Source organism: Podarcis pityusensis (assembly GCF_964106645.2).
Source record: "Podarcis pityusensis genome assembly, chromosome: 2".
Taxonomy (NCBI): Eukaryota; Metazoa; Chordata; class Lepidosauria; order Squamata; family Lacertidae; genus Podarcis; species Podarcis pityusensis.
In genome coordinates this window covers 38,440,780-38,464,320 of record NC_138029.1, presented here as the reverse complement: position 1 = coordinate 38,464,320, position 23,541 = coordinate 38,440,780, and the positions used below count along the sequence as shown (strand labels likewise).

Sequence of the window (23,541 nt, the reverse complement as noted above, 5' to 3'; positions counted from 1 at the left end):
CATCGCACTGGCTCTTTCCCACGCTACTTCTCTGGGCTCCAAGGTGTGCAGCAGCACTTAAGCAGGACTTATGCAGAGGGTGCGAAACTTGACTTTCCAAACAAACAAACCATTGGCACCTTTCCCAAGATGGTCAGGAAAGCAAGTCCTCCTGTGTTTACTTTGCACTTAATCTAATTCCTAAGTATCAGGAGAGGAGTGTGTGTGTGTTTTCACTCTTTGCTCCCCTTACCCGTATTTCCTTTCTCACCTTTCCCTAGCCTGATCCCTGCCTCTGTGTGGTTTTGGGTCTCAGCTTTCCAGCGCTGTGGCGCGTGACTTGATAAAAGTGATCACTCCTGGGGCTTACGCCTTTTTGCAGCTTTTCACCTGGCGCTCTGTCTCCTAATCCATCCCCCGGTGCTTTTTTTGGGGGGGGGGGTAGCTGGGTTCCCATTGCTCCGCGGGGAAAGAAATGCACTCTGTATGCTCAGAGGCATTCTTGGAGAGCCTCCTCGTGCTGAGCTCAGGCAGAGGCGGCAGGCTTTTGAGGCTCAGCCCTGTTCATCCCCGGCTCCCATCCTGCGCTGAGGGAGGGGGCGGGAAGGAGGCGTCTTGGCAGCTCTGCCCACCTGCTCGCCTCACCTTCAGAAACGGCCAGCGGCAGCCTGGTGACTGGCTGGATGCTGCGGGGGGAACCGGCGATTTGAGAGCGGGGTCTTTTTCCACCAGCAGGGGCTTAGCCAAGAGGCGCGCGGCAGCAGCCCGAGGGTGCCTCTCCCCGTGCGCCCCATCCTGTCCTCGCTCGGCGTCGTTGGATGCAGCCTCTGCAAGGCGGCAGTCCTCAGCGCGATGGGGGTGGACCGGCGGCAGCGAGCCTCGGCGGCGCTCTCGCTCAGCTGCCTGTCGCTCACCTTCTCCATCACCGCCTTCAGCAGCAGCTACTGGTGCGAAGGGACCCGCAAAGTGGCCAAGCCCATGTGCAGCGAGCTCCGAGGGGGCACCCACTGCATCCGCTTCAACACCTCCGGGGGTCCCAACGACAGCAACGTGGTCCAGTATATCTGGGAGACCGGAGACGACAAGTTCGTCGACCGGAAGTTTCACGCCGGCATCTGGTACTCTTGCGAGGAGCTGCTCCTCGGAGACGGTGAGTGGCGGCCTCCCCGTCGGGGCAGCAGGGACTAGTGGTGAGCCCGGGGGGGGCAGCTGGAGAGGAGGACCGTCTGGTTGGTCTCAAGGGTGAGGAGGCTCCTTCCCGAGGTGGGGCTGCGCCGGGAGGGGGGGGGGGAATGGGGGTCTTGCAATGACATCCTGCGCGGCCACCGGCAAGTCACTTTGAACCTCACTTTTCCCATCTGTAAAACGGGAACAAGAGCTTACGCGCCCTGGGGTATTGGAGCGCAAACAAGCTATGTTGCTTCTGAAGCACAATTTGCTTTAAAAGAAATGGCTACTAATGAAGTGTAATCGTCAAAGGCTTCTTTGTGGGTTAATAGGGAGGAGACGATCCATTTTAGTGGTATGGCATTCTTTGTTGAGTTGTTATCCCCGCCCCCCCCCGTCATGTCACATTTCTGTCTTAAGCTCGCTTATCACAATTCCCCTCCAATTCCGATGGGGTGGGATGACCGTCTGCCTCCCCCCCCCCCCCCCAGCACTGGCTCATATAGGAAAGGTTACCCCAACAATATAACACAGACAGAGATATTTGGAGCCAATAGTAGGAGGAACATGATATTTAAAGTGTGCAGGAGAAATAGTTAAGCAGAACATATGTGTCATTGACTCTGCTCCCTTTTTAAAAAAAATCAGTGGAAATAGGTTTTTAAAAGAAGTAGTAATAAATGATTCTGTGATAAATAATGGTAAACTCATTAACACGCACACACTTGTAGTTAGTAGTATTCTGGAGCAAAAGGGAGTCTTAAGACATGACACAGATAAAGGAGAAAACGTTTTACTTACTCAGAAGAGTTTCAGTGTGGAAAATCAGTGCTGGTACAGCAGCAAAGGATCGGCATTGTGGCTTCTTGGCTGCGTTAGGAAATCAAAAGTTTGCAACAGAGTGGGAAGATATATTACTCCTAGTTATTTTTTCCCCTATGTAAATATAACTGCTGATCCAGCTAAGTCTGTCTTGATGAAAAACTGCCTCTTTAAACTCCACATAACTCACCAAAACATTACTAGAAGGAGCATTTCACCAGAACTGCATATTGTCCTAGGGTGGAATTAAACTTTACAAGTGCAATGTGGGATTTCCAACCCCATGTGTTTTTTCTCAACTGCAGCAGGGATGTTTCAGAGACCTAGACTAGTAGGGGATGTTTAGCCCTAATTCTCCCCTAAAAATGACCCCCTCACCTGATTGTTGTAATCATTTCTCCTGAGCAAGAGGTTAAGCTGATTTGTGGGAAGATGTCCAACCTTATAGGGGTATGGTTGTATAAATTTGAGTGATATCCCTTATTTCCAAAAGAAAAGGAGGAGGAAGACTATTTACAGGAAGCTTGTTTTTTGAAGTCTAATGGTAAAAGCTAACATATTTGTTAGCTGTGTGCCATTTTTTTAATAGCACTTCCTCCAGCCACAGGAAGTCCACTCAGTTTACTTGTTCTCATGATGACATCTTTCCTGTGGGAGAACAGATTCTTTCCTGTGGGACAATAACTTGATTTGTTGCATAGAAGCGATAGTAAGCACCCTGTGCATGCCATCAATCCCCCTTAGACATCTGTCGAGATGGCATTTGTACAATGACATTCATCTTCAGAAACACCACCAGTGTAATCTTGTTTTTTGTTTTTTGTTTAATTTGCTTGAAATGATGAAGAGAACAGCAGCTCTTGACAGCTACTCCAGAAACCAAATTGAGGCTTCAGAAAGAAGCAGGGGAGGGGAGTGGGGGGGAGAGCAGCATCTCTCTATCAAGAGGAAGATGCAGAGAGGAAAAGTGAAGGATTATCTCCCGTACATCCACACTGAAGCACCTTTAATTTCCAAGGCATCACTGTGCTGTTATCAAGTCTTGCATGTGGGCTTCCCATAGGAATCTAGTTGGCTGTTGTGAACTCAGGGTGCTGGGCTAGTTGGAACTTTGGCCAGATCCAGCAGGACCCTTCTGTGTTCACAGGACAATATATAAAAACCTGCTGTATTTATTTTGAGATTCTGTGTTGCACACCTGTGTTTAGAGTGTATGAGGAGTGGCTGGTGGTTTTAGATAAAATGGGCTATTCAAGAGACAAACCCTTCTCTCTCCCTCTTCCTCCCAGGTGAATGTGTGCACAGCATTTTGTGGGTTGTTATGCTTTCCTGAGCCTCTCTTTCATCTTCCTATATGGGGAAAGAACCAAAGCACAATGCGTGCTCCCCATGGAGACTGGACTGTGTGTTTGTTGTTGTTTAGTCATTTAGTCATGTCCGACTCTTCGTGACCCCCTGGACCAGAGCATGCCAGGCACTCCTGTCTTCCACTGCCTCCCTCAGTTTGGTCAAACTCATGCTGGTAGCTTCGAGAACACTATCCAACCATCTCGTCCTCTGTCGTCCCCTTCTCCTTGTGCCCTCAATCTTTCCCAACATCAGGGTCTTTTCCAGGGAGTCTTCTCTTCTCATGAGGTGGCCAAAGTATCGGAGCCTCACCTTCAAGATCTGTCCTTCCAGTGAGCACTCAGGGCTGATTTCCTTAAGAAAGGATAGGTTTGATCTTCTTGCAGTCCATGGGACTCTCAAGAGTAAGATCAGCCAATTAGCTGAACAGGGCTGCTTGTGTCCATCAGTGAACTCCCATTCCTACCAAAAGGGTCATGCATCACAGAGAAGCACCCAGGAAAGCATTCTCCAGTCTTCCACCCCAAACCAACAAGAAAGTCAAAGACACCCCTCTCTCCAGTGAAATCCCCATTGTCATGATTCAAACAGAAGATGGCTTATTCAGTAGAGCATGAGACTATACCAGGGTCACTGGGCAAAAGATTCCTATGTTAAATGACTCTTCTGGTCCCCTTCCAATGCTACAATTCTATAATTCCTGTTTTCTTCCTCGGCACCATCCTCTTGCCTCATTCTCCCTTAATATTAATTAATAGTTGTTGTTAAATAAGTGTCCCCCATGACACTCTTAGTTTGTACCCAAGAGAAACCCCAGCTGAAGTCAATGGGGCTTTCTTCTGAGAGTCCACATGCTTTTAGCTTCTCCTAGTAGTTTTAGTGGGGAGGAGAATGAAAGACAGAAGGGAGGTCAACTGGAAAACCTGGACAAAGCATTATTACCTTCAAAAGGAGAAATGGATTGGGGAGAGAAACAATGATTAACTCTACCTTGGATATTACAGCAAAGCTGTGGGATAAGAGTTGGATTCAGCTGAGCAACAATAGATCCTCTTGAATTAGCACTATCTTTTTCCTGAGGATACCTGTGGTTCAGATACATGTTTTTGCCTGATGATGGAAACATGGTTTTTATTGTTCCGTGAATGGGTTTGGATGTGATGTATAAGTTGATGGCATTTTCAGTAGCATTCTGCCTAAAAATTATGAGGGTCCATGCTTAAGACCCATGTTTTTCTGCCATGGCAATGCTGGGAAGCATAAGGTCCATGATATTTTACAGTATGATCTGTGAATTTTGCAGTGCGATCTGTAGCCATAGACGTGATCTGTGATTTAATGATTCAGATGAGTGGTCCCTTGTAAAAATAATGGAAATTCAAGGGGATCTTTTTTGTTTTGTTTTTGTTTAGTAGAGCCATGTTATGGACAGCTGTGCACATATAATGTGGATGTACTTTTTGCAGAAAAATTAAAACCAAACAATCCACGCAGCTTTATTCACAGCTGTGCTGCTGAGTACGTGCACACTTAAAAATAACACACGCAAAATGAAGTGGCTGACCATTCAGCCTCAACAGCAAAGATCAGGAAATGTAGAACAATTTCTTTATTTTTATCCACAGAGCCGCTCCCCCTACCTGAGGTGAAGGTGGAAGTTGCCAGAACCAATTCAGCCACTCCCACCAGCCAAGAATTAAGTCATGTATGCGTTGCTGGCTTAAAACACAGTGAGGCTGTTTTTTCTCTCACTGTGTTTCAGATTGAACTGCATGCTGCTATACATATTGGCATAGTTTGATGTGTATTGAAACCTCTTGCTCCATGTACACACCAGTGGGTGGAGACAGGGCAGGGATATCTTAACCCAATGGACCTTACCAATATTTGCCAACATTACTAGGGTTGGCAAAAATGTGTAGTCCTCTCTCCCACCTTTGTTTTTAGTCTGATTTGTGCTATTATAAACTTCTGTCGCTGGTTTTAAGTAGCACTGTTCTCTGTGTACAGCTATGCATAGCTTTAGAGTTGCCCTCTATTTCTCAGTGTTTTGCACTGAAACTTATCTAAAATGTGCTCGAAATGTTGCTGTGCTTTGGCAACCATTTTGGGTGGCGCATGGATCCTAGCAGATCCCCAGCTTTGCTGACCTTTGTCACCAGCTCTGCTTCCAGTGAATTCTTCTATTTAAGAACTCAGGCCAATTCCAAACAACCTTCTGCGACTGGCATGTAACGCTTCCCCCAAACAATCCTCAGAAATGTAGTTTACCCCTCCCAGAGCCACAATTCCAAACACCCTTCACAAACTACAGTTCCCATGATTATTATGTTAAAGTGGAACAAGAGTGCTTTAAATGGATGGTGTGGATATGACCTCACATAATTATAGGTACTTCTTCAAGTAAGCACTTTTTGTTTCTTTCCTGGGCTTGCAGCTAGACTTAAGTTTGGATGCATTTTTACAACACCTTCAATCTAGAAGATGTTTCACATGATGCTAGAAGTCAAGGTGCCCTGAGAAGCTTACTGCCTAAGCATTAACAGTGACAGTGATGGGGTGGGAGGGGGAAAATGTTCAGAGCCATGTGTAGTGGTGGAGTTGAATTCGGAAGGATTAGAATTGCCCAAATTGTGTGGCGTGCCACTTGCACGAATAATTTGTCACATGGTACTCTACCCACACTGTTCCATTTCCAGCATCCGCCTACGTGGGTAACTAACTGCACAAACTGGGCCAGTGCAATGACACAATCATAGAGATGGCCACCAAGAGAGAACTCCTCAGAGGGATAAATGGGCAAAATATGACTGACACATGGGCCGGAGTTTTAGCAGAAGGGGAAAGCGGTCAAACTCAGAAATTCTGGTGGGAAATACAGCAAGATTTGGCAACAGCCTGGCTTTGAAGTTAGAAGAGAAGGAAGGGGTGTAGAAGGAAGCAGAACTTGTCTCTGGCAGTCAGGTTTGGTAGGGAGTGTTGGGGATCTAGGATGGTAGTCAGAGACAAAACTAGACATTTTGGGTTGGAATAAGGTGAAGTGTTAGTGGTGAAAAATAACATTTGGGAATCACTTGAAGTCAGGTCCAACAGCATTTATAAGAACATTTAGAGTGGATAAAAAAGCTCTGCAAATGTTGCCAGGTGTTTGCCCATTTAATAGTGCTCCTGAAGTTTTTGTGTATAACTTGTGTTACATAGACTGGGAGGTAATCAGCTAGACTGAGAATTCGAAAACTGTTGGATTTCATATTGACTCCCCCAGTATTTGAACAGTGCAAGAGATGTGGCTTAGCTGGTAGTGTAGGAAACCCTTAGTCTTAGGTTTGTGGGTCTGAGCATCACATTGGGCAGAAGCTTCCTGCATTGCAATGGATTGGACCAGGTAACCCTCATGGTCCCTCCCAACTCTATAGTTCTATGATTCTATAATTCAAAGTGTATCTCTTTTTAAGATGCACGTGAACAGTGATGGAGAGGCTGACTATGTCCCTGCCCATGTGCATTTTAAAGGGACAAGTGGTAAAAATGAAAAAAAAGGTGGAGATGGGCCATGGCTCAGTGGCAGAGCATCTGCTTTGCATGCACAAGGTCCCAGGTTCAATCCCCAGCATCTCCAGGTAGGGAATTCCTCCTGTTTGAAACCCCTGAGAGCCTCTGCAAGAGCTGGATAGACCAATGGTCTGGCAGCTTCCTATTTTCCTAGAAGGCACAGCTTGTGGAGCATGCACAAATACGAAAATATCATGCAAGAAGCAGCCCTGCCTCTGCTTTGTTTTATAGGCACAAAGTGGGATGCCTGTTCTTTTAATTCCCCCCCGGGGGGGATTGCATTCCAAATAACACTGCAGCATTTTAGCTCAGCGCGCTGGCTTCCCCTACCATCTGCTTACAGCTCCCTTCTTGTTGCTTGTGGGAGGCTGTGTTCCTATAAGCCTTGGGAAGGTGGGAAGGCTAAGCTGGCTGATGAGATGCTCAGGTTTTTCCCCCCTTCCAAACTATAATTTGAAAGTGTACATTTTATATGCCTTATAGGTGAGAAATGTAGAAGTTTTATCAGCCTGACACCCCCGGCGGATCGAGGTAATTATATGCTGTCACTAATTCAAGTTTCTGCTCTTTCTATCTTTATGTTCGGTGTTCTGAGTCATGGGAAACACAACCCTAGAATAAATATATCCCCGTTTCTATGGGACAAACAGTGGCTCAAATCCATGTATTCTGAATGTTTGCCAAATTTGGTATCTGCGCGTATTTGTGGTGGGATTATTTATTCTAGCTCTAGTGCATATTACCTTGGATAATTCCCAAAGAAACCTGAACTCAGTTTAGAAGCTGAAACCCAAGGTGTTTGAAAAGGTTTAGGAAATGGTGGCATCCTCCGCAGGGTGGTGGGGAATAGTTTTGGGAAAGCTAGCACCTTTTGCTTCCATTCATCCTTCTGGAAAATGACTCTAGCTGTGTGCATGCTCCTGTCTTCTCTGTGTCCAGTACGCTCCCACTGCTGGTTTTGAAAGAGATATACACACAACATTAGCTGCAATCCTTGTTTATCCTGTGCCTATCCTGTCGTTTCTTAGGAAATGCTATGCTTGGATCTGTTCTTCTCCAAACCAGCTTCAATCCGAAGTGAGAAAAAGAGCAAACCCACTCTATTTTAAGCAGGGACTGTGTAAGCAGCCTCTGTCTTGGACAAGAAGTTGTGTCTCCAGGCTGAGTTTAAAGCAGCCAAATTTTGTAGGCATGGGGATTTCAGCAAGAGGAGCTGGCATGACAAACTACACCTGTTGAAATTCTTTCTTTTGCAGATCTGGCTCACTTGGCTAAGGGAATCTACAGTGGGGGACGGGGGGTGGACCTGGCTGCTCCCCATAGCCTTCCTCAAGTTAGTGTACAGCTCAGGAGAATGAGGCTGTGTACACATTACCAGCTAGGTAAAGTGCAGCTAGGTCCTTCTTTTTCTCTATTCAGATTGAAGCTTGTTTTTTGGGGGGGGGGGGGAACTCATCAAAACGCAGCATTTCATAAGAAACGACAGGATAGATACGAATTGTATCTAATGTAACGTGATTTCCAAGGTGGTAGTGAGAGCACTCTGGATGAAGAGTAACCAGGAGAGTGTGTGCAGCTGGATGTGATTTGTGCTCATACTGTATTGTGATGTCGTTGGCTATAACCAATAAAATTTGTTGATTGGTTGCTTGCAGCTAAACTTCCTGCTTAAGGTAGGTTGGGATGCAAATAGAGGATCTGACATACTCAGCCCCACTAGGTTCATAATGCAGCTGTAACTGTACTGGAGTAAGTTGCTCTGTTCCATTGCACATATCCTGGCACATACCTATGGACTGGGGTTTAAGGATTCAAGATGAACTTCTCCTGCACCATCTGTGAAAACTCAGTGATAACCAGCTCCAATAAAAAGCAGTTGAAGCCACAATAAAGGGCAGGGCTGCAACTGTTTTAACTTTATGTGCATATAAAGTAAAGGTAAAGGGACCCCTGACCATTAGGTCCAGCCGTGGCTGACTCTGGGGTTGCGGCGGTCATCTTGCTTTATTGGCCGAGGGAGCCGGTGTACAGCTTCCGGGTCATGTGGCCAGCATGACTAAGCTGCTTCTGGCGAACCAGAGCAGTGCACAGAAACGCCTTTTACCTTCCCACCGGAGCGGTACCTATTTATCTACTTGCACTTTGACGTGCTTTCAAACTGCTAGGTTGGCAGGAGCAGGGACCGAACAATGGGAGCTCACCCCGTCACAGGGATTTGAACCGCTGACCTTATGATTGGCAAGTCCTAGGCTCTGTGGTTTAACCCACAGCGCCACCCGTGTCCCTTTTATGTGCATATATTGACAGCTTAATGGATACAGAATGGGGGGGGGAGGTCTTGGGGCATGTAGGATTCTCAGAGCTGCTGACCTTTGTTGTTCCAGGGGTCCTGTGGCTCTCCATTGCGGCAGAGCTCCTCTACATTGCTTTGCTTCTGATGGGCGTCGCTCTCATGTTGATTGAAATTTGCTATTCCATCAGCATGCTAGATGGGCTGAAGCTCAATGCGTTTGCTGCGATCTTCACTGTCCTGGCAGGTATTTTATTATTACTTATTAAATTTATATAAGCAGCCCTCCTCCTGAAGAAGCCCACCTCTGTCATTGAAAACATCAACAACAGTATACAATCAAAACTCTTAAAAACAGTTCAAAAACAACCCTCTAAAGATCGGTTTAGAACTTCTAAGTAAAAATCACTGAATGTCACAGCTAATAATTTCAGGGATGCTAGGAACAGATCTTTCAGCCAGAGTAAACAAGAACGTTTTTAGATTCTTCCTAAAAGTTAATGATGAAGTAGGCAGATGCACCTGAGACCTTGGAGAGCTGCTGCCAGTCAGAGGAGACAAAACTAGGCTAAATGGGTGACTAGTCGAAATGGTGTGAGGCAGCTGCCTGTGTCAAAATCTAAGTATGTCACTAAGTATCTAAGACATCTAAGTATGTCACTTCCTGGAATATGCCCCAAGCAGCAGCTGCGACTTTGGGCTTGAATTCTGCAATCCTTATGGTCCACTTCTCATGGTGTCCTTCAGTTTGTGCAATGGCCTCATACCAAATAAATCCAGTTGGGTGGATTAGTTGTGTGCCCCTCACCTGCCTCCGTATGAGAGGGGCTTTATCTTTATCTTCCTTATTCAGTCAAGTATGAACCATCAGGAGCTAAGCCTTTTCAGGCAGACAGGCTTAAGGTCTGAAGAAAAAGGTGAAGCCTCAACATTATTTGTCACAAATCTCTATCTAATGACAACAGAATTCATTTGGTATTGAGCAGCTGAAGAGATTACTGCCTTTGAGATGTTCTGTCAACCTCCCCCCTCCCCCCCCCCCGGAATTTCACCTAGTGCTTCTATAAGCCTGAGTATACATTTGAGTTTTAAAAATGTTTTTAGATGATCTTGATTGCATTTGTTTAATTTTTATTGCATGGTGTGTATTTTTTAACTGTTTGCTGTTTGTTTGTTTGTTTTTTAAATGATATTTATTAAAAGTTTAAGAATTACAGAAAAAAGAAAAAAGAAAACAACAAAAAATTTGACAAAGGTAAAAAGAAAAGCATAAAAAACAATACAACAATACAGCAAAAAAATAACAACATTAAAACACACATCCAATGTTCCATATCTTTATCTTTCATTTACTTGTTTCATCGACCTCCTCACACCTCCCTTTCTGTATTCTAATTTAATTAATTGTTTCAGCAAATTCTTTCCATCTTTCTCAATTTTTGTTATATAATTTATCTTAACGATCTAACCTTTTAATTAACTCAACAAATCCTTTCCATCTTTCACTATATTCTGTCATTCAATTTACCTTAATTTATTTAACCTTATCTTACCGTAAAAAAAACCTTAAAACTTAATACTTAATACTTATTTGTACATAACTCCTTATATCATTTCTACTAAAGCCAAATAGTTTCATTCCAACATTTTTCCTAATACTCATTAATTTTACACTAATTCTCAAAATAATTTTTTTTAAAAAAACTTTCTTCCAATCTTCATCCAACGTCTCTTCTTCCTGGTCTTGGGTTTTGTCAGTCCTTCTTGTCCATTCCATCTAGTCCATCAACCTGGTGATCTTATGTCCGAGGCTCTTAAGTCTTTTCCATGTCCCTTCTGCAGATCTTCTTCTTGTTTATACCTGCACTTTACTTTGTATTTTGTTGATCTTTTTCTTAATTTCTTTCCTTTCTCATTGGGGGCTAGGTCTCGGGAGGACTCCAATCCAAAAATATCTCCCTCTCCCCTCAGCAAATCAGCCCATTCCCCACAGTCCCATTCCCCACAGTCAACACTGTAATCCAGGAAGTATTGAAAAGCATGTTTCAAGGTCCTTCCAAAATTAAGAGCCCTCACAACTCCAGACCCCCCCTGGTCCATTCCAGATTCAAACTTCAAGAACAGCGGCTTATGCTCCTGCAAGGCCTCGGATCTCTCTATTTGTGTTACTTGAGGTTCAACAGCAACCTCCTCCATTATCTTCTGCACTTGCGCTTGCCCTGTCAAAACAAGTTCCTGGGCTGGTTCCTGAATGGTTTCTATATGAGTATTTGCCGTCTGTCCAAAGTTTTTAACTGCAACAGTCATCAAATCCATCTTCTCATGCATCTGCTCCAGCAAAGCGCTTGTCTCGCAAAAAGCAAGCACCAAAACTTCTTCTAAACACATTTTTATTCAAGGTCAGAGTCTGGTCTCACGATCCTAATCTTACAGCTGTGAAATCCCCAGATCGAATCCAGCAACAAATTAACAAGCTCCCTCTAGAGGAGACAATTTCTATTTGTATCCATCTTTTGAAAGCAGGACCAACAAAAGAAAATTACTTTCATTTTTCAAATATTTTGTTTCTTTTGAATGCAAGAGGCAACATTGGAGTCAATTTGTTTCTCTTTTTTTACTATCTGTCAAAAGACGTTCCATTCACAGTCAATGAACTTCCCCATAAATTTCTGTCTCTGACACCCCGTTCCCAGGTTTGAGACGGTGGAAATTTATCTTTCTTTACTCTCTCTCCTGCAGGCTTAAACAGTCAAAAATTCCCCCCTTTTCTCCTGCTTCCAAGAGGGGTTTTGGTGGTAATAACTGAAGGAAATTTAGACCTTTATATACGACTTTCCAGACTTTAGCTTACAAAGTTTTTGCTTCAATCTATTTACAAAACCGGGAGGCGGACTTCCTGTTTAGAGCCTTCCCGCTTCAGTGCCAAATTAAAATCTTTCTTAATCCAATTTTCCGTTCTACTCACGGGTACTTATTTAGAGTCCAATTGTCCACAGGAAAAAGTCAGCGCTCTCCGGCAATGGCTGTGCGGCTTCACTCCGTAAAAGTAGCGGTTGATTCAAAACACCGCACCACTCACCCCACGTCGCTTCGGATCCCCGAAAAAGGGTTTCCCTGCGAGTAGGGGAGGCGCTCCTGGTGTCAGCCGAATCCCACGTTCCCAGGCTTCCTCCGCCTGGGATTTTTAGAGGGTCTCCGCCTTCGCCGCGGCGGCAAGACCCAATTTTCACGGAGCGGGTTCCTCTCAGTCAGAGGAACTCCGCCATTGCCGATGGCGCTAACCCGGAAGTCTCTAACTGTTTGCTGTTTGTTCCCTTGGGCTGCTTTGGGAGGGGAGAGGAGGAAATCAACCTGATGGATCTGCAAACGTGAATTAAAAAGAGGTTCCTGCTAACAAAGCATTGTGAAATATTTCAGGTCTCCTGGGAATGGTGGCTCACATGATGTATACAACTGTATTTCAAATGACCGTCAATCTTGGTCCAGAGGACTGGCGCCCACAGACCTGGGATTATGGCTGGTCCTACTGGTAAGCTGGGGGGGCAATGGGGGAAAACATAACAACAAATGGATGAACATGACCCGCCAATCATTCTGATTGTTTGGTTAAATCCGGGGCTAGTTGTGCAAAAGAGAAAAGAAAAGGGCCTCCACAGATTTGCTTTTCAAGTACCAAATAAATATGGAACAAGCTAAAAGAAGTAGTTGTGTAGAAAGAGCCAAGTATCATGAGGAAACTGTCTAGCCTGGGAAGGTTTCAAACTTCCAATGGTATCCCAAAGTACCTTGGGCCAGTGTGAGTATTTGCCTGTGCAGTCACTTTAGAGGAAGAGCACAGCCAGTAATATAACTGGTTGGGAATCACCCATGTGACCAGCGCAGAAAGCATTGCCCTTAGTTCAGCTTGCATTCGGATTGACTATGTAGCAGAAAATAGCCACATCCATTGTGTGTTCTCTGATTAAGTGGGATCCTGCAGTGGATTAGAAAGAAGCTCTAAACGATAGAAATGGCAGCAAAGGAAATGGCATTAAAAAAACTGACACTATGGAGGGGTAGAGGTGTCTGTGGACAGGGGTTGCAGGTTCAGCCTCCCTTCTCAGAAGCATATCTCTCACATTGAAATGTTGGTGGGTGGACTAGAAAGTATTAACTACAAAAGCATAATTAATGCAGTACTTTTGCATGGTCCTTGGGAAAGGGCTCAGTGGTAGAGCATCTGCTTTGCATGCAGAAGGTCTCAGGTTCAATCTTCGGCATTTTCAGGTACGGTAGGTCAGGGCTAGACTCCCTGCCCGAAACCATGGAGAGCTGCTGCCAGTCAGTGTCCACCGTACTGAGCTGGCCTAGATAGACCCAGTGTGCTGACTCAGAATAAGGCAGCTTCCTGTGTCTGCTCTTTTGAAAATTTTCACCATACCCAGCAAAAAGTTGTGCACTGGTGGTGATGTTTTTAAACAGAAGCTCCATTTTCAGTCTACAGGCTGCACAAAAACAGTTATGCAGCTACGTGTGTGTAGTGCAGAAGCACTTTTAAAAGCAAACAAGGTGCGCGAGTGTGTATGGGCATGTACACATTACCAGCTTCAAACACGGGAAGGTTGTTTTTTCTCTGTGTTTCCATTTGCATGTCATTGCACACACAAGTTGCCTACTGACTGTCCACAGCAGCAGATGGAGTGGGGGCATGGAAGTCTTCACATGGCTTATGCGTTTTCAAATCAGATAGAAGCTGGTTTGGGGGAAAGCATATCAAAACAGAACATTTCTCAGGAAGCTACAGGTGTGGGTTGTGGTTAACATTGGGGCTTTACAAACCAGTGGTGGGAGCACTGCCATTTTATTCATGATCTTGTTGTTTTCTTGACAGTCTTGCCTGGGGCTCATTTGCCTGCTGTATGGCTTCCTCAGTGACCACAATGAACAGATACACAAAAACTATTCTGGAATTTAAGTATAAACAGAAAAAACTGGAGAGAAGTTTAAAGGCTAAATCCAAGTCTTCCGATCCAGAAAAGGCTTGGACAATGTACATCAACACCATCCACAGCACAACTGGGGACTTGATGCATCACCTGACAGACATTCACAGTCCGACTACTCCTACAACATTTGCAGAATTAAATAATATCCCCATGGCACATTGTGAAGAATATTGCTAAACAATGTGACAGAGGGTTCCCCCCTCTTATTTGCTTCCATTTTTTCTTTTTTGGAAATAACCAGTGTTTACTTGATGCATTCTTCTGTATGTCAAGGACTGATGTTCTAACTGCAGGACATTTTGGTGACTTGCCAAGAGAAGGCCAAGAAGAGAAACCTTCTTCCTTTTCCTTTTCAATTTCCTTTGCTTCTGTCTTGATTGAGAGTAACTTCCAGAAAGCACTAAAGTTCCACTGATTTCAGTGTGGGCTGATTTAAGCACATGCTTAACATTCCCCTTGAAATCATGCTCTAAAATTGTAAGTTTGTACCTAGTGCATTTTGAATGTGTTGTTGTTGTTGCTACACAAAGACCAACTTTTGTACTTTGTTGGAATGTAAATGGGGAAATTATTAATGTGATTGTTCATAAGAACAATGAATAGTGAAGCTGAACTCTGCAGAGGGGTTTTCTTTTCCTTTTTCTTTTTTTTTTTTTGAGACAAACATTTCTACTTTATCCGTTAAGTGGTTGTACCTCTTTGCTTTAAGATGCCTTTAGGGGTTTTTGCATAAGCCTCTCTTGTTAGGACCAAGTTTGATAAACTCTGAAAACAGTTTCACCTGGTAAACTCCCATGCACTTTTTAATAACATCCTTCGAGACGCCTGAAAAAGTTCTCAGAGTAAGATCATTAAGGAAACTTCATTTTGCATTCTAACTTCCTGGTGCCAAGCAATCCCATGAGCAGGTAATTATTATCTGACTGGTAAACCTTGCCAACTGGGGTTTATACTTTTGGCTTCAGGCAGAAGTGAAGTAAACAAAGGAAGCAACTCTACATTTGGGAGGATTCAACATCAGCCTTGCATGAATAGCCTAGGAGCTTATGCTAGGTGACTGTGTGACAGCAGCCATCACATGGCAGGTAGGACAAAGATGCCAAACTTTGCCATGTATCTCTAAAGTCTCCTCCTCACAAGATAACATCCACCCAGGAGAAGTGCTTCTGATCTTGGCTACTTACAAGGATGGTCCTTCTATTAGACCAGAGATAGGGTGGCGATGTGGGTTAAACCACAGAGCCTAGGACTTGCTGATCAGAAGGTCGGCGGTTTGAATCCCCGCGATGGGGTGAGCTCCTGTTGCTCTGTCCCAGCTCCTGCCAACCTAGCAGTTCGAAAGCATGTCAAAGTGCAAGTAGATAAATAGGAACCGCTCCGGCGGGAAGGTAAACGGCGTTTCTGTGCGATGTTCTGATTCACCAGAAGCGGCTTAGTCATGCTGGCCACATGACCCGGAAGCTGTCTGCGGACAAACGCCGGCTCCCTCGGCCCATAGAGCGAGATGAGCGCCGCAACCCCAGAGTCGGTCACGACTGGACCTAATGGTCAGGGGTACCTTTAGGGAAACCTAGTGCCCTTCTGATGTTGTAGGACACAGGCTTCCATCAACCCCAGCCAGCCTGGCCAGTGGTCAAAGATAATGAGAACTGGCATCCAACAACATCTGGAGGACCACACTTTAGACCACCCCTGTATTAGACTAAGGCAACCTGCTTCAGGTGGCAGCAGCTGGGTCATCATTTTAAGGACATCACATTGGCAGTTATTTAAGTAATTATATTTGTGCTAATATGTAGAGAACCATTTGGGCTTTCTTCCTCAGGCACAAAACTATATGCTACCTCCTCTGGACCTGGACCAACAAGTTAGCTCCAGAATGTCACACATGGGAAGGGAGCCTATTTATGCTTAGAAAGTGGTCCACACACTTCACATTTATTAATCTCAGTCATCTCCACAACAGGACTTTAAGGGACTCTAGTCTTATCATCCTTATTTTGCTGATGACTTGGCATAACCACTGCTTATACTGGATTTTTGATTCTTGGCGGCAAATAATAAAATTAGATGGGATGTGTACCAGGCAACCTAGTCCCAAAGCTGATTTATAAACAGAGCCCTACCAGGTAATCAGAGATAGGAGTACCATAGCTGATGTTAAAGTTGCTTAGCTGTTGAGAGTGGTGATCTTAGCTGCTGTCCGAGGTCCTAGCAACATGGAGAGTAGCCTTACAACTCCAATAACCCTCTCCCTCAGCTGTTGGCCAGTGACCTTGTGCTAGTCTGTTCACCACATTGCTTGCTGGCTATTGAATTCTCTTGCAACCTGAGCAGCAGGGTTGCTTACTTAAGGAAATTGCTGTAGGCAAAGAAACAAACTTTTCCCAGAATTTTGTGCATGGAGAGATGTCTAAACATGGCTTCATGAATTGCAAAGAAGAATATGTGTGTTTTTCTGTTCTATCTATCATCTATCTATCTATCTATCTATCTATCTATCTATCTATCTATCATCTATCTATCTATCTATCTATCATCTATCTATCTATATCTATCTATCTATCTATCTATCTATCTATCTATCTATCTATCTATCATCTATCATCTATCTATCTATCTATCATCTATCTATCTATCATCTATCGATCATCTATCTATCTATCTATCTATCTATCTATCATCTATCTCTATCTATCTCTATCTATCTATCTATCTATCTATCTATCATCTATCTATCTATCATCTATCTATCTATCATCTATCATGTCCATACTATTTGGCAGACAGCTGTAGACCAAAGGTTAATTAGGGGAACATGCTGCATTCTGGTTCTAAGCAAGATGTGTGCAGGTGCATATTTAAACCCCTCCTACTCTGTCAAAGCAGTAAGAGTGAGAAGGGTGAGCACAGCGTGAGGATGCCCTAATAGTCTATTTTTAACCATGAAGCAAACCCACCCATTATTTAATTCAATATAATATAGGCCTTATAGTTTATGCCAAAGTGCTGGTGGAGCCGTTTGGGCACTACTCTCTATATTTTCCAGTCGAAAGCACTCGTGGATGTGTAGCAGGGAGCTCCCCTGGCACGTCATGGCTATACCAAAATATGGGTTGCAGAAAAAGGCAAAGTGTGGTAGCACAGGTAGATCTTAGAAATGACAACAGTGTAGGTATTCCACAGTAGGGAAGAGTAGTCAATGTGAAGCCTTCCAAGTGATGTTGGACTGCAGCAATGGTGGGAGCCGACCATTGGCCAGGCTGGCTGGCTTTCTGAGAGTTGGAGGCCAACATCTGGAAGTCTCCACATTGGCTACCCCTGTTCTGGAGCAAGGCTAGTTGCTAAGATGGCCATGCTTGTCATCCCAGATGGCCCTAGAGAGGGAAAACTTTTAGGACATGAATGTTAACAAAAAATGAGGCAATGCACTACTGTGCTGTGTTTCCTTTGAAGCATCTGTTACTCTGCAGCAGATGATGCACTGGCCTGAACCAATCTGATGGAGTGAAAGCCAGAAGAGACTACTTGATGTCATTGTTTATACATACTTTCCCCGCACACTATAAATCTAGTATTGGAAGGTGGGAGGGGGAGAACCATGCCTATTAAACAGCTCATCTCATGTTCTTTCTGATTTCTATCTGTTAATTCTTACCCCTGTGAGAACTCCAGTCTAGAAGTTTGGGGCAAGGTCCCCCAAATGATACAGTGTGCCAAGGGAGAACCTAGTGGTGACATCTCATTATTTGTCATGCCCATGGAGATGAGGGGTGGCTGACCTGTAGACTTCTAGATGATGTTGAACTCCAACTGCCATCTGCCCCAGCTAGCCTGGCCAGTGGTCAGGCATGGTGGAAGCTGCAGTCCACCAACATCTGGATGTCCACAGGTTCCCTGGTGCAGACACTGTAGGTCATACTGGAGCAGCAAGCCATGGTCTCCTTTTTGTGTGTGTGTTGACAGGTCATGAGAGTAGCATGGCTTCCACGGAAAGAACAGTTGCCGTTTCAGCTTTGATGGATGGCAGTCTGACATTATATGTGTTTATTTGCAAATAGTAAGTTCTGTTGGGCTTATTCCCAGATGTATGTCTCTGTGTGTGTTGCCTTTGGCTATAATCCTTAACAGAATGACTTGGGAGCACATCCCACTGAAAGCAGGGTTGCTTAATTTTGACAGTTAAGATCACATTGCAAAGGTCTTCATTTATACACGGGTCTTTATTTTAACCCTAAGAAAATTCCACATTCCAAAAACTGTGTTTCATTATCTCCCCCGCCCCTTTATTCATTTTAACATTTTCAGCACCTCTTTTCAATCAAATGATCTCCAAGGCAGTTTACAACAGGAATACTAACAGATACAAATGTACTTAATTTAGCTCCTTTATTCAACTGCAAAATCTGGGGTTTTGCATAATCTGGAATTTACTACAGTTAAAGGAAAAGAACCCAATAAGTGACTGAAAGCAATGGGGGGGGGGGTAGAGGGTTCCTCAGAATAAAAAGATCTTACCTTTTGATAGAGCTGGAAGGCACCTCAAGGGTCACTGAGTGCAACCCCTGCAATGCAGGAACTAAACGTCCTGAAACTCTGAACAAACCTATTTTTGTTTTCTGAAGCTACAGCACATACTATGTGATCCCATCATCTCTCTGTGCACCCCGCCCACCCTTACAACCACATGGATTAGAAACTCAGGGGTAGTTTTCAAAAAGGGAATTGGTTGGCTCGGGCTGTCTTTTATGCCATTCTTCCAGTTTTCAGACACAGAGAAAACGCATAAAACTGTCCTTCTCAAACTGAATGCATGTGACCCCAAACTCTGTGGGTGTTCTAATACGAACAGCCCACAACTGCAATGCAAGCAAGTATCCCTCCATTCATTTCAAAATCAGGTCATGTGGGGTGGACATTCACATAGGAAAGCGAGCCGCGATAGCAATGAATACATCAGAGATGCTGCCCTCGCCTCTGCTGTTTGCCGTAATCACTGAATGGCTGGGATGGCGTTTCTAAAGCAATTTGTACACTTCGTATCTAGCAGAGAACATTTGCAGATAAGGACTGAATGTTCTATACCAATGAAACGTATTCTGTGTTTTAATGTATTCAACGGGTTCAATGCAGTGTGAATTGCCTAAGCCAAGCTTTGGGTTTCGCCACCGTGGCTAAGTCTTCATGATAGCCACAGCTGGTGTTGCTTTGCTTATGATGGGCGGGGGAACTTTTTCAGCCCAAGGGCCACATTCCCCAATGGGCCACATTCCAGGGACCACGTCCCAGGATGGATGAGGCCAGAGGGAAAAAAGTGGGCAGTACAAGGGATGTGACCGTAAGCTACTTTCCAGCTTTGCAAATGAGAGAGATCTCCATCCAGAGCGCAGACATATTCAAGCCAAGCAAATAGCACTCAGAGAGGAGGGACAGTGGAAAGGGGCTGGTTGGGGAGAGGGGGCAAGGCTTGGGGAGAGTGACTTTGTGTTGCTTTTATTTAAGTTCCTTTTTTGTTGTTTAGTCAGAGCAAGCTTTAGGTCTGGTTGCAGGGTTGTTGTTTTTTTTCAGACAACAGCATACCAAAAACAAAAAAAAAAAAAGATTTACAAAATGCCATAAAGCACTGTAGCATTTGTTGTGTATCTTGTACCCACTCACATCTGGGACGTGTAAATGCAGTCTGTCTATCCCTGACAGCCCTCCTGTGGATCCCCAGGTGCTAGATTGCTAGACTGATACTAGTCTAAACGTGTGAGGCATGCAACAAAGTGTTATATGGTATCCTCACCTCCAACCAGGAATGCTCTTGTCCAAGGTTCTAGCCAATCCGTCCTGCCCTTCTCCTTGATATTCCATTCCATTATCTCCCCACTCTCCTGATTTCTGCTGTTCTCTGCACGCCCCCCCCCCCGATAATATTATGTGGCTACTGAGTATACTCAGTCACTAGGCTGTGTTTTTGTTTAGTTTTTTTGTCCCCATAGGTTGTTTTTTAAAGAAATATAGCTAGTACTTCTGCAGACCTCAGAGTTTCCCCAAGTACATTGATACTTCCTTCTTGTTCCTCAATAACCCTATTCAGCTCCACTTTTATCAGCACGCTCCACCTGAATTTAATGCCAGAAGGGGTGATATAAAACAAAGATAAATGTGTGTGAGGACTGGAAAGGCTTTCATGGTCAGACAATCCCTGCAGATGCTTTCTTCATCCATGTACCTGCCAGGAGTGAAGAGAATGGAAAACCTCAAAGGTGCACTTCAAATAGTTTATTTAAGGCTGCCCACATTTCAGGTTCTTCAGAGGAATGTATAAAGCTGATGTACAATCCATATAGTGAGAACGGCATCATTTTTTTGAGAGAAAAAATCCACATCTTTGAAACATGAAAACGACATAAAAGTCAACAGCAAAAGAATAATGTATCAAAGCCTATAAAATGGCACACAGTTATAGCAGAACAATAACATTATTTTAATCTTATTTCCCATTGAAAACACCAGTTCTGTCACAAACATGGTAAAATATGTCGTGCTTATCTCCAAGCACATTTTAATGTCATGTCGGTTTTGAAAGTGTTTGTGCATTTTTAGACTTAGGGGACGTGTGATGTGCTAAGCAATGGGGTTGTATATTTGTTTTATCCTTGCCTGCCCTAGAGAAGAATATTGCAACTTGAAATGACTTGCTTAAATCATTTCAAGCGCAGTGATCTATAGTTTTTGGCTGGCTTTGGTAACCAAAAATGGTGGTCACCTGGTTTCTGCCCCTTCACTTCCAGCTTGGCCTCTAGAAAGCTTGGCCTTCAGTCATTGTGTAGTCGAGTACACCTCCGCCAACATTGGAACTAGTGAGAGGATGAATATCTCCACACAGTTGTCAAGATAATTCCAACCCACCTCTGCCTCTTCAAAACTAGCCATTTGGTCACACTCTCCCAGGAGGTGATAACCCATTCAGACACAATTCCGGCAAGCAAAAAATGTAGAAGCCTGCACTAGAGACTCCCCCTTTATTTCTGACTATTCATTCTCTTTCGTCTTTCCACATGACCTTCCTGGCCAGATGTTTTGCAAGAGGTATGGCACAGAAAGCCCGTATCAGTAGGGTCTGGTGCTGAGAGACAGGGAGCAGCTAGTAAACTTCGGCCAAGTGTCTCCACAGACATACACAGAACAGGGCCGTCCCTTGAACAAAAGTACTCTAAGCCTGAGCAGAAAAGCTCTGAAGAAGACTTCTCAAGTTCCTCTAACCTATCAATAAAATGTTAAAGCTATATAAGAGGATACTGCTAGAGTGGCTGTGGCTTTTGACTCAGAGTAGAATTTGTGTTTGTGGGTGCAAGAGAGGCATGAAAACGGAAACCTGTAGTGAGAGTCATGTTGGGGGCAAGAATATTTTCCTACTCAATAGTTTTTTCAAAGCACCCTTCACCTCCTTGTTTCGAAGGCTGTAGATGAGAGGATTCATCATGGGTGTTACCACAGTGTAGAAAACAGACACTGCCTTATCCTGGCCTGTGGCTGAGCTGACAGAACTGGGCCTCATATAAGCAAAGAGAGCTGTGCCATAGAAAAGGCTCACCACCACAAGATGGGAGGCACAGGTTGAGGCAGCCCTGCGCTGGCCCTCAGCAGAACGTATCCGCAAAATGGCCACCCCAATGCGGGCATAAGAGGCGGCGATGAGGACGAAGGGCAGGAGGAGCAGGAGGGAGCCAAAGACAAACACAACCACCTCTGCCTCTGTGTAGTCGGCAGACGCCAACTTGATGACAGCAGGCACCTCACAGAAGAACTGGTTGATACGGTTTTGGCCGTGGTAAGGCAGACGCAGAGCGAAGGCATTGACTATCAGGGAGTTGATGAAGCCGCTAGCCCAGGCAGCCCCTGCCGTCCAGCTGCAGAATCGCCAGCTCATGATGGAGGTGTAGTGCAATGGGTGGCAGATGGCCACGTAGCGGTCATAGGCCATGATGCCCAACAGAACACACTCTGCCATGCCGAAAACCAGGAAGATGTACATCTGAAAGGCGCAACGGGCAAAGGGCATGGCCTTCTGCCTGGAGAGGAGGTGGGCCAACATCTGTGGGATGGTGACTGAAGAGTAGCACAGGTCCAGCAGAGACAAATGGAGAAGGAAGAAGTACATGGGGGTGTGCAGGCGAGGCTCAGTTGCGATCAGCATGACCATCATGCAGTTTCCCACCAGGGTCACCAGGTAAGTGGCCAAGAAGAGAACGAAAAGCGCAGTTTCTGCCTGCACCCCCTCTGCAAGGCCCAGGAGGATAAACTCAGCCACCGAGCTCTGGTTCCACTGCTCCATCCAACATGCCAGCCAGGCGGCACCTGAAGCACTAAGGGAGGGAGGGCAAGTGAATGGAAATGACAAGAGGCTGGTGATATCAATGCTCATGAAGGCAACTGTAGTTTTGTACAATTAAATCTCGTTTCACTCTGACAGTATTGTTCTCAATAACTTTAGAGGGCCATCTGTATATTATTGAATACATTATCTGGTTATTTTTGGAAATGGCAATCATCCAAATAAAGATGCATTTTAATTAAATAGGGAAACATCTTCACATGGGCAATAAAAAGCTAGGGATGCTTCTGAAATGCTTTTACGTTCAAATTCCCCTTGGATTTCAGATTTCTTAATTGCCTGGCCTTGTTTCTGAAGTTGGTCCTGTAAGCTTAAATATTATAATTGTTGGGGGACAATAAACAATTCACGTTGTTGTTGTTGTTGTTGTTGTTGTTGTTGTTACAATCTACTACATGTGCATTCTGCTGTATTGTATTCTTTTTAAGTATATTCTATACTACAGCACAGCAGCTTGCAACAGTCTGAATGCGGAAAGAAATTTGCTGAGAGACATTTGGATGAACTCCCACTGAACTGTGAACTGAATGTGAAGCTAACTGGCTCATTTTGTAAATGGATGAATGTGCCTTTTGGACAAGTTGAACTTGAGCTAGAACATGTTCCCTTTAAAAATGAAATTTCAAGCTCTAGACCATAGCTATAATAGTTATTATTTGGTGATTTACCAATACAGATGAGCAGAGAAACAACATTGATGTGATCATACATATAACCCTCCCATTGTGAAAAGCAGGCACTAAGTTTGTAGCAGGGCGTCACTCTGATCAGCAAGAAGGCAGGAGCAAAAGGTTAATGTTCCACTCCCCTATGTAGAGTTCCACTCCAGCTCAGCGTCACCTTCCCCAGCCTATTTAATTTTTTTTTTAAATTGTGCATATCATGTCCAAAGATGGGAATGATTACACATCCACCCAGGTACTTGAACACACGGTCATAAGCTCTTTAGCCCTTGTGCTATTGTCTGCCTTCATCATAAAATATTTGGCCTTCTTGACCATTGGACCCACTACTGG

General features: G+C 44.5%; 3 protein-coding genes across 5 annotated transcripts in view; 1 reads left to right on the top strand and 2 right to left on the bottom strand.

Moving 5' to 3' along the window:
- GLP2R (glucagon like peptide 2 receptor) overlaps window positions 1–2,227 on the bottom strand; it is a 38,548-nt gene extending 36,321 nt beyond the window's left edge. Inside the window, exon 1 of one of the 3 annotated variants that reach the window (XM_080993858.1) lies at window positions 1,948–2,227. The gene's annotated coding sequence lies outside the window, so the exon portion shown is untranslated. Of the gene's footprint in view, window positions 1–893; window positions 1,030–1,947 lie in introns of those variants that run through there. The other 2 variants (XM_080993860.1, XM_080993857.1) reach the window with 2 other exon arrangements.
- Window positions 256–14,760, top strand: GSG1L2 (GSG1 like 2). The gene is made up of 5 exons (XM_080994030.1): window positions 256–1,129; window positions 7,351–7,398; window positions 9,252–9,404; window positions 12,575–12,686; window positions 14,028–14,760. The coding sequence occupies exons 1-5, from the start codon at window positions 832–834 to the stop codon at window positions 14,317–14,319; spliced, it is 903 nt and encodes a 300-aa protein (XP_080850156.1). The 5' UTR covers window positions 256–831; the 3' UTR covers window positions 14,320–14,760.
- Window positions 14,761–21,351: 6,591 nt separating this feature from the next.
- Window positions 21,352–22,849, bottom strand: LOC308470748 (olfactory receptor 2D2-like). Its single transcript, XM_080994162.1, has one exon. The coding sequence runs from the start codon at window positions 22,553–22,555 to the stop codon at window positions 21,518–21,520; it is 1,038 nt and encodes a 345-aa protein (XP_080850288.1). The 5' UTR covers window positions 22,556–22,849; the 3' UTR covers window positions 21,352–21,517.
- Window positions 22,850–23,541: the final 692 nt, after the last annotated feature.